The sequence below is a fragment of the Dama dama genome, chromosome 19 (genome assembly GCF_033118175.1).
Source record: "Dama dama isolate Ldn47 chromosome 19, ASM3311817v1, whole genome shotgun sequence".
NCBI lineage: Eukaryota > Metazoa > Chordata > Mammalia > Artiodactyla > Cervidae > Dama > Dama dama.
In genome coordinates, this window is record NC_083699.1 from 77503182 (window position 1) to 77518420 (window position 15239).

Here is a 15239-nt window from a genome sequence, read left to right on the forward strand (position 1 = left end):
CTAAAATACCCATTTTGGTGGGGGTATTCCTCTGAAGGAGAAATATGAGTAAAAAGAGAAGCTTTTTTTTTGCAGGGTAAGATGGACAAATCGTACACCGGAGGGCCAGGGTTTAGTCGAGGTACTTCTCCCATGTAGAAAGCAATAAAGCTTTTCATTAGTAAGAAAAGGAAAGGGCAGACAACAAGCAAGCGCTCTGAGCACAGCAGCATTTTCTCGGAGACCACTAATGTGTTCCTCTAGTTGGAGCTTTCAAAAGGATAGGAAATTACATTCCAGGCAGACTCCAGCCTTCTGAATGCATTTGCTCCCTGTGTAGCAGCTCATGAGGTCGGACAGAAACCCTTATTCCAGAATTGATTCACTCTCATTGAAATATAAAGTACTGAGAGTGGTAAAATACCCCAGATTCGAGAAGTGATCACACTCAAGGTGTCTTCGCAAGAAATCTGTATTTTTTCATACCCTGCCATGTGACACATTTCTTTGTTTGTTTTTCTTATTTAGCAAATAGCATACACTGAGAAATCCTCTGTGTGGCCTTTAGCAGCCCGCCACACTGGGAGGCATTACTGTGGATTAATTTCCAGAACACAGCTCTGCCACTGGAGTCTCTCTTCTCTGTGCTCAACAAAGGGGGCTGTAGGAACTGGCTCTCTGCAGGAGGGACCAGGGGGCCACACTCCAATTGTTCAATTGTTTCTGGGCTTCCCCGACGGCTCAGACAGGAAAGAATCCGCCTGCAATGCAGGAGACCCAGGTTCGATCCCTGGGTCAGAAAGATTCTCTGGAGAAGGGAATGGCAGCCCATTCCAATATTCTTGGTTAGAGAATTCCAAAGACAGAATTGGTGGGTCTACAGTCCGTGGGGTTGCAAAGAGCTGAACACGACTGAACGACTAAACACTTTCACTTTTCATACTATTAATAGAAGAATCATTTCTCATTATTTAGGACGCTGTACAATGCAATGGCCTCAGACATCTAGTCCTCACTATCAATGTTTTCTCTACTTCTTTTTTGAATCCAGGCAGCCAATAAAACAGTAAACCAAACCCTGATGTGTAACCTCTACAGACATGGATACGAGCTGACTCATTAACTTCTAAGTCCCACAGTGCCCCTGTAAGTCCATTCCACATTAACCCGCTGTCTGCCTGAGATCCCGGACAAGCCCACCCAGGACTCCAAATGCCTGCTTTAAACTCACCCAACAATTCCACACTTGGGTAGAGATCCGAAAAAAACAAAAGCACTAATTCAAAAAGATACATGCACCCAATCTTCATAGCAGTGCTATTTACAACACGGTATGGAAGCAACCTAAATGTCCACCAACAGATGGGTAGATAAAAAAAGTTGTGGTGTATATATATATATATATATATATATATATATATATATATATAATGGAATCCTACTCAGCCAGAAAAATAATGAAAATTTGCCATTTGCAACAATATGGATGGACTTGGAAAGCATTATGCTAAGTGAAATAAGTCAAACAGAGAAAGACAAATACTCAATATCAGTTATATGTGAAATCTAAAAATGCAACAAACTAGTGATCAAAACAGAAGAGAAACAAACTCACAGATACAGAGAACAAACTAGTGTGGAGAGGAAAGGAGGAGGGGCAAGACAGGGGTAGAGTTATAATAAGAGTTATTATGGGATCATAGGGAATCATGTGTGTGAAACTTTTGAAAATTGTAAAGTGCTATAGAATTTAAAGAATTTAAATAAAATTTAAATTTATTTAATTTTAAATTTTAATTTTAATTTTAAATTTAAATAAAAAATTTAAATAATCTTTCATTCAATAAAAAACAAAAACAAAATTTAAAAAAAAATCTCATAATATACCTAAATGTAAATATACATCCAAATGAAAATGAATGTTTTGTAACCTAAATGTCTTCCTCAGCAATGAGTTGTCCGTTGTGGGCTAGACATTACAGAAGCTCGCCTGTTCTTGGATACTTTAATTATTAATAGCTTTCTAATTTTCTTCCACATTTTTGGCTCTCAGTTTTATCCAGTGAATCTTACTATAGAAACACAATTCCTATCATTAAAAGCTGAAGCGATTATAGAAGCAGAAGAAAGCATCGAGACTCTCACATAATTTGCCTCCTTAGAGCATATTTTTTTTAATGAAAAAGTCAACTGTTTCAGATTTATAAGTAGTTTTACAACATATCCGAATATGGAGTTCGCCATTCTCAGGGAAAAGCGTTTTTCACCAGAAACAATGACCTGACCCGCATTAGTGAGCATTCTCGAGTTCATCCCGAGGAGCTGGAACCCACTGCTGAGGACATCCTTCCAAAAGCGGTCAACCTGCTGGCAGTGTCAACAGCCGCCCCCAAGCTCCCTCAGTATGACAGCACCGCCTTCCTTTCTTGCATAGTTTTTTGAAAGAAGACCATCAGGATGCTTATGAAGAGATGTTGAGTGCATGTTGTTTGTTCAGTCCCTAAGTGGTGTCTGACTCTTTGTGACACCATAGGCTGCAGCACACCAGGCCTCCCTGTCCATCACCAACTCCCGGAGCTTGCTCAGACTCATGTCCATTGAGTCGGTGATGCCATCCAACCATCTCATCCTCTGTCGCCCCCTTCTCCTCCTGCCCCCAATCTTTCCCAGCATCAGAGTCATTTCCAATGAGTCAGCCCTTTGTATCAGGTGGCCAAAGTATTGGAGCTTCAGCTTTGGCATCAGTCCTTCCAATTCAGGGTCAGTTTCTTCTGGATTGACTGGTTTGATCTCTTTGCTGTTCAAGGGATTCTCAAGAGTTTTCCCCAGCACCACAATTTTGAAAGCATCAATTCTTTGGTGCTTAGCCTGCTTTATGGTCCAACTCTCACATCTATATATGACTACTGGAAAAATATGACTTTGACTATACAGACCTTTGTCAGCAAAGTGATGTCTCTACATTTTAATATGCTGTCTAGGTTTGTCATAGTTTTTATTCCAAGTAATATGGTTCTGACATCACCATAATTGTGAATTAGCCTCCATAACTGTGAAAAAGTGTATTTCTGTTTTAAACCACCTAGCCTGTAGTAATCACTGGGTAAAGAATCTGCCTGCAGTACTGGAGATGCAAGAGAGATGAGTTGGATCCCTGGGTCAGGAAGATTTCCTGGGTAAGGAAATGGCAACCCACTCCAGTACTCTTGTCTTGACAATCCCGTGGACAGAGGAGCCTGGTGGGCTACGGTACATGGAGTAACAAAGAGATCAGACACAATGGAGCATGCACGATGATGACCCTAGAAAGGGAAGGCAATACTAAAATCCACTGAATTATACACTTGAAGCAAGTGAATTTTGTGGTATGGTTATTGTACCTCAGTATATTGGTTAATAAAATTAAAAATCATCTTAAAAAGGTGAGAGGGAAGGAGGGATCAGGACCAAAGTTTGGGGGTGGTGGAGCAGTTCTGCTGCTTCTCAGATGCTCAGGAAGAGGAATCTCACCATGACTGTGGGCAGCTTTCTTTACAATGTGGGCCTCATGGTGCTTCTTTTGCCCCATTCCCAGTCTTTCCCCTCCACACTGTGGTATCTCTGCCATATGCCTTCTGACTATAGAGAACGTCACAGCGTGGGGTCTTCTGTGGGGTCTTCCGTGGGGTCCAGGCTACGAAGGAACTGGTAGATCTCTGGCTTGCTATGCATCTCAAACCACTCTAGCTGGCTGCAGGGAGGACGTGCCCTGGCATGCGCCAGTCTCAGGAGAAGGCACAGCGTTTCTGTGGTCATGTGTCCAGTGAGAGGTGCTGGAGGGCCCGGAGGTGGGTGACAAAGAACACAGCATGAGCTTGACCTTACAAATGAGGGAGAGCCGTTACTCCCGTGACTGGGAAAACTAGGTAAAAAGTAGAGAAAAAATATAAATTTGTTTTAGTTCTTTTTCAAATCTTCCTGTTTTTCATATCTTCTTGTTCCTTTCTCATGTTTTGAAAATATCTTTAAACATTTTGTGCATTATTATTTCAAGGCCTGTATCTTGTAATTCTAGCATCTGAAGCCTTTGGGGGCCTGATTCTCCATGAGGGTAGACTGTTTTCTCACGTGTTTTGCTATTTTTGTTTTGTGAGCTGATGTTAGCAGAGCTTCATCTGGGAGAATCCCAATGGGCCTGGATGCAGGGTACCTCCTTCTAGAGTGTGTTTGTGTTTGCTTTTACTGGATTCCTCAGGCCCATTTCCACACTAATTGTTCAGTGACTAAGTCATGTCCGACTCTGCCACCCCACAGACTGCAGCACGCCAGGATTCCCTGTCTTCACTATCTCCCAGAGTTTGCACAAACTCACGTCCTTTGAGTCAGTGATGCTATCAACATCTCATCCTCTACATCCCCCTTCTCATTTTGCCTTCAATCTTCCCATAGTTGAAGGCTTTTCCAATGAGTCTTCCAACTAGGTAGCCAAAGTATTGGAGCTTCAGCTTCAGAATCAATCCTTCCAATGAATATTCTGGGTTGAGTTCCTTTAGGGTTGACTGGTTTAATCTCCTTGCTGTCCATGGGACTCTCAGGAGTCTTTCCAACACACTAGTTCAGTCACTCAGTGTCCGATTCTTTGTGACCCCAAGGACTACATCATGCCAGGCCTCCCTGTCCATCACCAACTCCCAAAGCTTGCTTAAACTCATGTCCATCAAGTAGGTGATGCCATCAAACCATCTCATCCTCTGTTGTCCCCTTCTCCTCCTGCCTCCAATCCTTCCCAGCATCAGGATCTTTTCCAATGAGTCAGTTCTTCACATCAGGTGGCCAAAGTACTGGAGCTTCAGCTTCATCATCAGTCCTTCCAATGAATATTCAGGACTGATTTCTGGTAAGATTGACTGGTTTGATCTCCTTGCAGTTCAAAGGATTCTCACGAGTCTTCTCCAACACCACAGTTCGAAAGCATCATTTCCTTGGTACTCAGCTTTCTTCATGGTCCAACCCACATATCCATACATAACTACTGGAAAAACCATAGCTTTGACTAGATGGACTATGTTGGCAAAGTAATGTCTCTAACTTTTAATATGCTGCCTAATTTAGTCATAGCTTTTTTTCCAAGGAGCAAGTGTCTTTTAATTTCATGGCTGCAGTCACCATCTGCAGTGATTTTGGAGCCCAAGGAAGTGAAGTCTGTCACTGTTGCCATTGATTCCTCATCTATTTACCATGAAGTGATGGGATCAGATGCCATGATCTTAGTTTTTAGAATGTTGGGTTTTAAGACAACTTTTTCACTCTCCTCTTTCACTTTCATCAAGAGGAATTTTGAGATGGAGGGAGGGAACTTGACAAGTTTCACAAATAAAGTTTCCCATTTTCTCAATACATTGAGATGGGATTCCCTGCTATAAACTTTTGGAGAAGTCTGGTTTTGAGGTCTCCAGAACTGTGGGTTAGGGATGCCAAGAGGTGACTTCAAGGATTAGTTAGCCAATCAGATGACTAACAAGGTTTCAGAAATTCCCATAGTTGACAAGGATAGTTGGAAATGTAGGTGATTATGGAAGGAAGAGTATAATTCTCAATGGAATCCCCTTTTCCTGTCTAATAAGTAAGTCACATCATTTTCTTGTGTGTTTTAGGGGACATAAATTTATTTTCCATAGGGATTGGAAGAGAGTAATTCCCGCCCACCCCCACCCCCCCTCCGACACAGACACAAATAGGAAACCACACAGCAATTTCTGCTTGGGGCTCATTGAGTCCAGTTTCATTTTTCTGCCACCCTTCCAACTCTTTTGATCATGATTATTGCTCAGCCAATACATATCCAAGAAACATCTCAAATGCAATTGAGCCATGTGTTATGGTGGGGAAACCGTGAACCCTGCTTTGCCGAATAAGCTGTGTCATTTTTGGATTTTCAGTTCCTGCGATGATTACATCCTACCCAAACACCACCCTGGCCACTCAGGGTCAAAAGAAGGAAATGAGCTGCACGGCCCACGGTGAGAAGCCCATCATAGTCCGCTGGGAGAAAGAGGACCGGATCATTAACCCTGAAATGGCCCGTTATCTCGTGTCCACCAAGGAGGTGGGGGAGGAGGTGATTTCTACTCTGCAGGTAAGAGTGTGGCAAACAGGACAGATGAGCACCCACCTTCACAGGCAGAATAATCCTGTCCTTTCACTTAAGTGAGTGCATGTGGGAGAAAGCCACAAATCACCTTTTGAAACAGTTCCAACGGGACTTCCTTGGTGATTCAGTGACTTAGCCTTCGCCGTGCAATGCAGGGGGTGCTGGTTCAATCCCTGGTTGGATCGGACACCTGAGATCCCACATGCCTTGCAGCCAAGAAACCAAACAACTTTTTAATAAGAAGAACAAAACAGAAAACAAATTCAATAAAGGCTTTAAAACGGTCCATGTCAAAAAAAAAATCTCAAAGAAAAGAAACATATATGAAACACTATCTCTCTACTTTTATATAAAGGGATTCCAGAGTAGCCTGCAAAAATAGTGCTTTATCCTACATGTGGTTAAGAGTAAAATTATTGCCAACATGGCAGGGAAACAAACTGTAATAATAATAATAGGACAGAAATGGCATTTTTTTTAAAGGGTAATTACTTTACAAAATTTTGTTGTTTTCTGTCAAACCTCAACATGAATCAGCCATAGGTATACATATATCCCCTCCCTTTTGAACCTCCCTCCCATCTCCCTCCCCATCCCCCCCCCCCAGATTGATACAGAACCCCTGTGTGAGTTTCCTGAGACATACAGCAAATTCCCGTTGGCTGTCTATTTTACATATGGTAATGTAAGTTTCCATGTTACTCTTCCCATGCATCTCACCCTCTCCTCCCCTCTCCTCATGTCCATAAGTCTGTTCTCTATGTCTGGAGAAACAGCATCTTTTAATGACAGGTAATTTTGGAGAAATGACAGCCTGTACTGTGCATCTTTTTTTAACTTCCTGAAGAAAAAGTCAGAAGGACTCTGCCACAAAAATATTACAAGGAAAATATTTTGCTTCTTGGGGGAAAACCCAGAGTAAAAAAGTATTGCAGTCTCAGAATTTTTAGCACTGCTGGTAGTTAGCTGAGTGATTCTTTTAATATGGGGGAGAAATGATGCTCTAAGACACACATGAGAAAAAATTAAAAACAAAAAAAAAGCCCTGTGTTTGAAATGTGGATATTGATTCACTCTTAGGCCCAATCCTGGAGTCCTGGGAGACCAAACCTTTATTGCAATGTTTATAGATCTGTTTTTGTTTAGGCAGGATTGCTCTGTCTGTTTTAAAAATCCACTATGAGATTTAACCAAAACTCCTCCCAATGACACTGTTTAAATATTTACAAACATAGTACATGATGGTCTGATGGACACTCTGCAAATGATACAGAGAAACTTCCATCAGGTTGGGCTCTACTGACTTGTGAATATTTTGGAAATTGATGGCTGAGGCTCATCATTGTCTTTTAGAGACAAACATACATGTATCAATAATGTAAAGAAGGCATTTAATAAAAACATTTTTCTCAACATAAAAAAAAGAATCCACTATGAGATTTATTTTAAAAAGTGGGAGTATGTGGAATATATGTCAACCTGAACCTGACATCCTACGTAAATTTCACATCCAATTTAATGAGCTGGCAGCTGACATGAATCTATCCATCTGCACATTTACAATTGTGCTGAAATAATTTGTTCTCAGTTTTGTGTGTCCTTGTGTGTGTGTGTGTGTGTTTATGTGTGTGTTTAGGGCTGGGAGGAGAGTGAGAGTGGAGAGATTTTTATAACCAAGAGCCCTTTGAGTTGTTCTCTCTCTGCATTCCTCTGGGTAAGATGGATTTCTCTCTGCTTTACACATAGATTTTGCCAACGGTAAGAGAAGATTCTGGCTTCTTCTCCTGTCATGCTATCAATTCTTACGGGGAGGACCGTGGAATAATTCAGCTCACGGTGCAAGGTAGGACGGACAGAACCTAGGGGGAGAAACTCGCCCGTGTCAGGACACTAAGTGTGTTCCCAGGCTCGGGTGCCCGGGTGGGCTCAGCTTGACACATCACACGTCCAAGTCCTCAGAAGGTGTTGAATCTGAACAAAGTTGGTGCTAAAGCTTCATTTTGCAGATCTCACGATTATACCAAGGTGCAGCCCCAAAACAGAGGGAGCAAAGTCCATAAAGGAGCTGGGTCAGCTGACTGGGTGGCCCAGACAGTGTGCCTTTTTTGTTCAAATTTAGGAATCCTTACTAGATGTTCTGCCCCTGGAGGAGGGAAATGGCAACTCACTCCAGTATTCTTGCCTGGGAAATCCAATGGACAGAGGAGCCTGGCGGGCTATAGTCCATGGGGTTGCAAAGAGTCAGACACGATAGAGTGGCTAAACAAGTAGATGATCTGAATGAAAGTTTCATATTTGGGGCCAAAATAGTTTCCGAATTAATAGATCCCAAGCCAGACCAGAAGAGTGACATGTAAATCCTCAGGTCTGGTCCAGCTTTATAAGTGCTATGAAAATTGGCAAATTTGGAAAAGTGAAATTGTTCCATCCTAAAATGCGATTAGGAAAAAAATACTTCCAGGTTTAAAAAAAAAGTCTGCCGTGTTGAGTGCTGACAAAGCTTTTGTGAGTCACTCGGGATTTTCACTGGCATCTTATGGCTGAACGATGTTCAAACTAACCCAGGTTTTCGGTTGACCACACAGAGCCCCCAGATCCTCCTGAAATTGAGATCAAAGACGTGAAGGCGCGCACCATCACCCTCAGGTGGACCATGGGCTTTGACGGGAACAGCCCTATCACGGGCTATGACATTGAATGCAAAAATAAATCAGGTAAGTCCTTCATTTCCTCCAGCTGTACTTCCACTTCCAGAAGCTCTTTTATTGCTTGCCTTTCATTGTAAGCACAACCTGGACTCTGGGAAACTCAGAGGGAGCTCTTTTTTGCCAGTCTATCTCCTTCCTTGCATGAAGGACACCCACCCCGATTTCCTTTGATGGGAGTGATTTTGTGTTGAGGTCTCTTTGTTGGGTCAGCCCTGCCCCTTTTCTCCTTGAACAAGCAGGACCTCAATCTGCTCCCTCCCTGTGGGTCACTTTGGCCCTGTCACCACCAAAGGGTGTACAGGCTGCTGCCAACCCAACCCGGCCACCGGCATTATTTTTCCCACCTTCCCATCTTCCCTCTGCTTCCCTTGTGTCCACATCCCTGAGCACTGGCTGCGTTCAATGTCCATGGGCTGAGCTGAGCCGTGGTGGTTTGTGCAGAGGGCCACGTGTTGCTGAGACAGCACTGACCCTGCAGGGACCTCCTGGATGTGCAGGGACAGGCTGGTGGTACAGATGCAGCCAAGCACTCCTGTGCTTCCTCTGGGCAAGTGGCCGGCTCACCAGGAGCCCAGAAATAAAACAGACCAGCTGTCAGGACCACATCAGGCACACCAGTTAATCATCTTAAAGCAACAATGACAGGGCCACTTTGAACATTAGGACCCATCAGGCCGAGGGCAGGGTACCACCACTGTGGCTCCAGGTCTGGACTTGGACACAAAGACATGAGGAATTAGAGCAGCATCAGCTTGCGAGGGTTTGATAGTCTCACAGCCCAGGAAAGTGGCCTCGTTTCTCACTTTCTGGGTGCCGTGTGTCACTTCACAGCACACTGTCATGACACATTTATCTCGTGAGCAAAAAATTAAGCTGGTGGCATGTGGAAAGGCAGATCAGGTGGGCAGAAATGTTTCTCTAGGAGCAGGCAAGGGGCAGGGTAGGGGAAAGTGCGAGACTGGATGAGGAAGTGAGTCCAGCAAAAGACTAAGGGTGGGGGTTAAGGAAAGGAATTACTGAGGATGAAAACGGCTTGCATCAAACCAAGGATAGAGGTCATAGCAATAGTGCTTGAGGATGGCTAGAAGTCCTGGGTTAGAGACGCGTAAGAAAAGATGTCAGAAGAGGTATGGTGACCAGCTTGGTCCCCTGAGCCACAGCCAGAGACCTGGAAGTGAGGTGCTGCTTCCATGGACCCTGAGGAAGCCTCCCGAGAGGAGCATGGTGGCCGTGGTCACACTGTCCCCTGGAAACATAACAGATCCCGTGCAGGAGATGGAGGTAGAGGGCGGCCGGTGAGCAAACTGAGGGCAGTGCTGACCCCAGCAGGGATCTTTCAGAAATCAGGACCAGTGGGCTTGCCCAGGGCCAAGGGCAGAGAGGAGGCCCTGCCTTTGTTCCAAAGAAATAAGGTCAGGATAGAACCAAAGATGGAGAAGTTCTGAGATCTGGGTCTTGAAGTTTCTTAGGTGAGACGGGCATGTTCTTTCAGAGAACAGCCTGGAAACTGAGGGCAAGAATGAAAACTCGGCAACAGCACAGACACACACAGTGGGATGCTCTGCAGAGTCTACAGAGAGAGGGACAGACCTCCCGCCCCGCCACCAGCCTCGCAGGTCGGCACTAATAGAAGGACTGCAGGTCTGGTAGCCAGTGCCCACACAGCCAGTCAGGGGAGCAGCTACCCGCCTCCCTGTCTTCAGGGGATCGGTCATTTCCAGGTGCTCGTGATGATCCAGTGATTCCTCAAGGGAGTTTGGGTTCAGCGTGTGTCTGGCCATATCTCTAACCAGCTATAACCACCCCCGCCGCCATCCTGCTCTGTGAAATGGGCAACCACAGCATCACCTGTGACAAGGGTCCCTCAAAGGCTGCCCTCCCATCCCTGGACCACACAGTGACTATGGTTACCCCCACCTGCTGCTTAGACCCCACTCCTCATTTGACCTCCACAGGGATGCATCCTAGGTCCACACTCAAGCCCATGCCTCCCTTTCATGTCCTCCTGCAGTCTCTCTCCTTTCCTTGCCTGGCAGATGTGTGAACTCATATTTAACTGTGTGTCTGTGTGTCTTTTTTAATTTATCAGTATTTTCTTTTATTGCATCTGGGTTTTGACTGAAGTTAGAAAAATCGTTCTCTGCACTCTGGTTATAAAATAAATCAGCCTGTTTTTTCCTATTGTTTTGTGTTTCTTTCCCTCCCTTTTCTAAATTAAGATCTCCAGTCCATTTGGAGTCTACTCTTGTGTGCACTGGGAGAGATGGATCTGATTTTATCTTTTCCAAAAATGGGTCATCTGTTGCCCCAACATCATTTATTAAAAATCCACCTTGGTCCAGTGATTTCAGATGCTGCCTTTATCACATATTAAGTTTTCATATGTTGTTCAGTCACACAGTTGTGTCCACCTCTTTGTGACTGATGGACTGCAGCACGCCAATCTACCCTGTCTTTCAGTATCTTCTCAGAGTTTGTTCAAACTCAAGTCCATTGAGTCGTTGATGCCATCCAACCACCTCATCGTTTGCTGCCCCCCTTCCATATGTAATTGAATCTATTTCTGGACTTTTCTATTCCATTGGTTTACCTATATACTAATGCAGCAGTACCAGACTGTTTTAATCATAGAGGCTTTATGTCTTAATATTTGGTAAGGCTAGCCTACCCTTGCAACTTTTCCCTTCCAGTGTTTTCTTAGCTTCCCATGTATAATTTCAGGATCAACTATTTAGTTCCATAAACACATGTTTTTGTTATTGTTAATGGCATTCCATTAAGTTTCTTAATGAGAGCTTCTGACATTTTTATGACGTTGCTGTGGATTGAATTCCCACCCCTAAACTCTTTGATCAAATGACCTCCCTTGCATGGTTTGAAAACAGATGACACGCCTTAGTTTTTCCATTTGCGAAGAAAAATAAAATATCCCAAGTTCCTTTGCGTGTTCCTCCTCGGACCATCACCTGGCCCTTCAGCTCCGCTCAGGCCCCGTGGCAGCACCCCTGGGGTCATCTGACTGGGCACAGGCACAAAGGAGCCATCACCTCCCTCGTCTGGAACCTTTGACTTTCTTCATGTAGGCTGCGTCCTGCTGGTTTCCATGGCTGCCACATACTGGGAGCTCCTAGTGGCCACTGCTTCTCCTCCAGGTGGACACCGAGATCCCCTTTCCATCCCCTTCCAGCATCTTGCCCCGTGTGCAAGCCCAGCCCATCAGCCTGCAGCCTACTGTGTCTACTTCCTTCTTGTAGGGCAGCCTGCCATGTTCCCACATCCCCTCTTGGGTGCCTTCTGCCCGAGGCCTCACAAGTCACTCCCCGGGTTAGTGCCTTAGTCCCCCCCTCCTTTCACACAAGGGCTCTCATCCAAGGAGAAGACAGAGCAGAAGTGGCTTCATCAGGTGCTGATCTTTCCTTCTCTCGCCCAACACCATAGGTCTCGTCCTCCGAGCCACGTCTTCATTTTCTACCTTTTGCATAATTTTGCCTCTCAGACTTTGGATCACCCTCACTTATTCAAGCCTCTAACAGTTCTTCTCCAAATGAAGTTCACTGCCTAACATTTGTCCTTGATGATCTGCTGTCCTCCTGACTCAGGTCATATCCCCTTCAAGCTGGACTCATCAACAAGCACGTGCCAAGTCAGAAGCTCGTCAGAAGTCTTCCTCTAAGCACGTGAGACTTCCATCAGATTCCTAGAAAACTGAAATCAAATCTCATCAGATATCCAACAGAGACCTTCTGAAGGTCCCATGCTGCAGGAAGCTGGCCTAGAACTTGGGGATAACACAATGGGGTCAAATCCCAGCCTCACTTCTCAACACCTCAATGACAGGGTCTGAGCTTCTTGACCTTCACAATGGAAGTAAAGATCCCCACTTCATGAGGATGTCAGAATCCAATCGAAAATGCAGTCTGTCCAGACTCTATCTGTGCAGCAGAATGACCCAGAGAGCTGTTGGTCAGTCCCCCAGTGGTGTCCAGCTCTTCCTGATCCCATGGGCTGCAGCACGCCAGGCCTCCTTCCCTCACCATCTCCTGGAGTTTGCCCAAGTTCATGTTCATTGCATCAGTGATGCCATCCAGCCATTTCATACTCTGATGCCCTCTTTTACTTCTGCCCTCAATTTTTTCCAGCATCAGGGTTTTTTCCAATGAGTTGGCTGTTCACATCATGTAACCAAAATATTGGAGCTTCAGCTTCAGCATCAGTCCTTCCAATGAGTATCCAGGGTTGATTTCCTTTAAGATTGACTGGTTGGATTTCCTTGCAGTTCAAGGGACTCTCAAGAGTCTTCTCCAGCACCACAGTTTGAAGGCATCAATTCTGTGGCCCTCTGCCTTCTTTACCATCCAGTTTTCACAACTGTACATGACCACTGGAAAGACCATAGCCTTGACTACACAGACCTTTGTTGGCAAGGTGATATCTTTGCTTTTCAATACACTGTCTAGGTTTGTTATAGCTTTCATGCCAAGAAGCAATTACTAACTGTTTAAACAATTAAATGCCTGATGCTAAGTCATGGATGGAGCCTCATGTGGTTCTAACCACATGAGGTTCTATATGGATGCCAGTTTTAATGTCAGATGGTTCATTACCCAGTTTCACCACTTATTTGCTCTGTTAACCAGACCAGGTTGCCTACCCTCTCTGAGGCTTGTTTTTCTCCCTGGTAGGAATAGCACCATGAATCTCAGAGGTGCCCTTGTGGCTCTCACATGCTACAACCTCCCAGAGAGAGAGAGGTATTTTTTAAAGCATAAATTTTTTTAAAAGTACCACCCCCAGAGATTCTGACTGCATGGATATGAAAGTGCAGTTGTCAGAAAGCTTTGAGTTGTTTCCAGTATGCCCACAAATATGGGGACTGCAGAAGTCACCCTTGTAAAATGTCTAGCAGGGCACCCAGTGAGCAGACGCTGCTCCGAAACCTGAGTTCACCTTGATTCCAGCTTTTCTCAGCCCACCACCTTGACTTCTGCCCAAACCCGGCGTCTGCTCTTCTCTCCGAGGCTGAGCCCCGTGGTCCACACCATGCAGACTCCACTTCCCTCTGACTTCAGAGTTGTTGGGTTGTTGTTGTTCAGTCGCTAAGTTGTGTCTGACTCTTTGTGACCCCAAGGACTGCAGCATGGCAGGCTTCCCTGTCCTTCACCATCTCCCAGAGTTTGCTCAGACTCCTGTCCATTGGGTCGGTGATGCTATACAACCATCTCATCCTCTGCCACCCCGTTCTCCTTCTCCTGCCCCATGGCAGACCTAGAGAACAGTGCAAAAAGTTCCCACAGAGACTGTTCTCTGTGTACAGCTTCCATCAGGGGCCCTGTTCTGAGGTTTCAGTCCTGTCTGCACCCCAGAAGTACAGTTCCTCCCTTTGACCCACTTGGACCCCAGAAGCAGCAACTCTCCACTCTTACTTGTGCTGGGATCCTCAGCATCTCCTACAGGTCCCTTTAGCCAACCCACATCTCAGTAAACAGATACCTTACAAACCATCTTTGTATGACTTACACAATCTCCTCAATGCTACATGTACTTGGGAGTCTAGAAACCACCCTCCCCTTCCTCCATTGGGCAAGACCTGTAATCAGTCCTCACAAGCATTTCTTTCTTCACCCTGCTTTTCCTGCTCATGTCCTTACCCCAAATCTCCCATCCATACTTGCATCCTCCAACTCCATCTCTAGGCATGCCTTTCTGCTCATGACATATTCCTCCTAAGAAGTATCTTTATTTTGTCTGTCATGTGTTCTTGCTAGTTTTATTTGTATTTCAATTTGCAGTTCCATCCTCAAGTGTCAGAATTTCCCTGGGGTCTGTTTTTAATGCTAAGTGTGGTATTCTCAAGCACACTTTGTTTATAACCCATGACCAGTCCATGTGCACTTCAGAATCTGAGATCAGAAGTGGCATTTTTGGCCCCTTTCTCAGCTCCTCTCCTGGGTAGCCACACCCTGTTTGTGAGTCATATCACTTGCTAGAGTGTTTTTGGGAATTTCACTAGACTTTCCTCTTCTTCGTTCAGTTACTTTAAAATCCTTCAGGGTAACACACGTCTTTCTCTTTCTCATCCTCTTGATCTATAGCTGAAAAGCCCACCCTGTAGTGTTTTGAACCATAGTCTAAGAGTTGTGATCACTGACATCACCTTTTTCTTTCAAAGTCTAATCATCGCAAGAAAGAAGCTAAAGATACCACCCCTTCTCCAAGGACCATGCAGTTCCTGTCTGAGACCCCCATCTTGGTGACTCCCCAGGGGCTATTCACATGATTTCCTTGGCAGAAGAAGGAGATGGGCGGTCACTATATCCCTGCAAGCTCTCAGCCATCTCCTAGACACGCCTCAGGGGGTATGGCACGTTTCCATGGCCATGTCAGTTGCAGAGGCTCCATAACGGCCTGGGAAGAACCGTCAA

The 15239-nt window shown here is 45.0% G+C and overlaps 1 protein-coding gene across 1 annotated transcript in view; it reads left to right on the top strand.

The window, feature by feature from the left end:
- DSCAM (DS cell adhesion molecule) overlaps positions 1-15239 on the top strand; it is a 664082-nt gene that overhangs the window by 505281 nt on the left and 143562 nt on the right. Inside the window, exons 12-14 of the mRNA XM_061168054.1 lie at positions 5898-6094; positions 7856-7952; positions 8695-8823. Coding sequence (XP_061024037.1) covers positions 5898-6094; positions 7856-7952; positions 8695-8823 — 423 coding nt within the window. The remainder of the gene's footprint in view (positions 1-5897; positions 6095-7855; positions 7953-8694; positions 8824-15239) is intronic.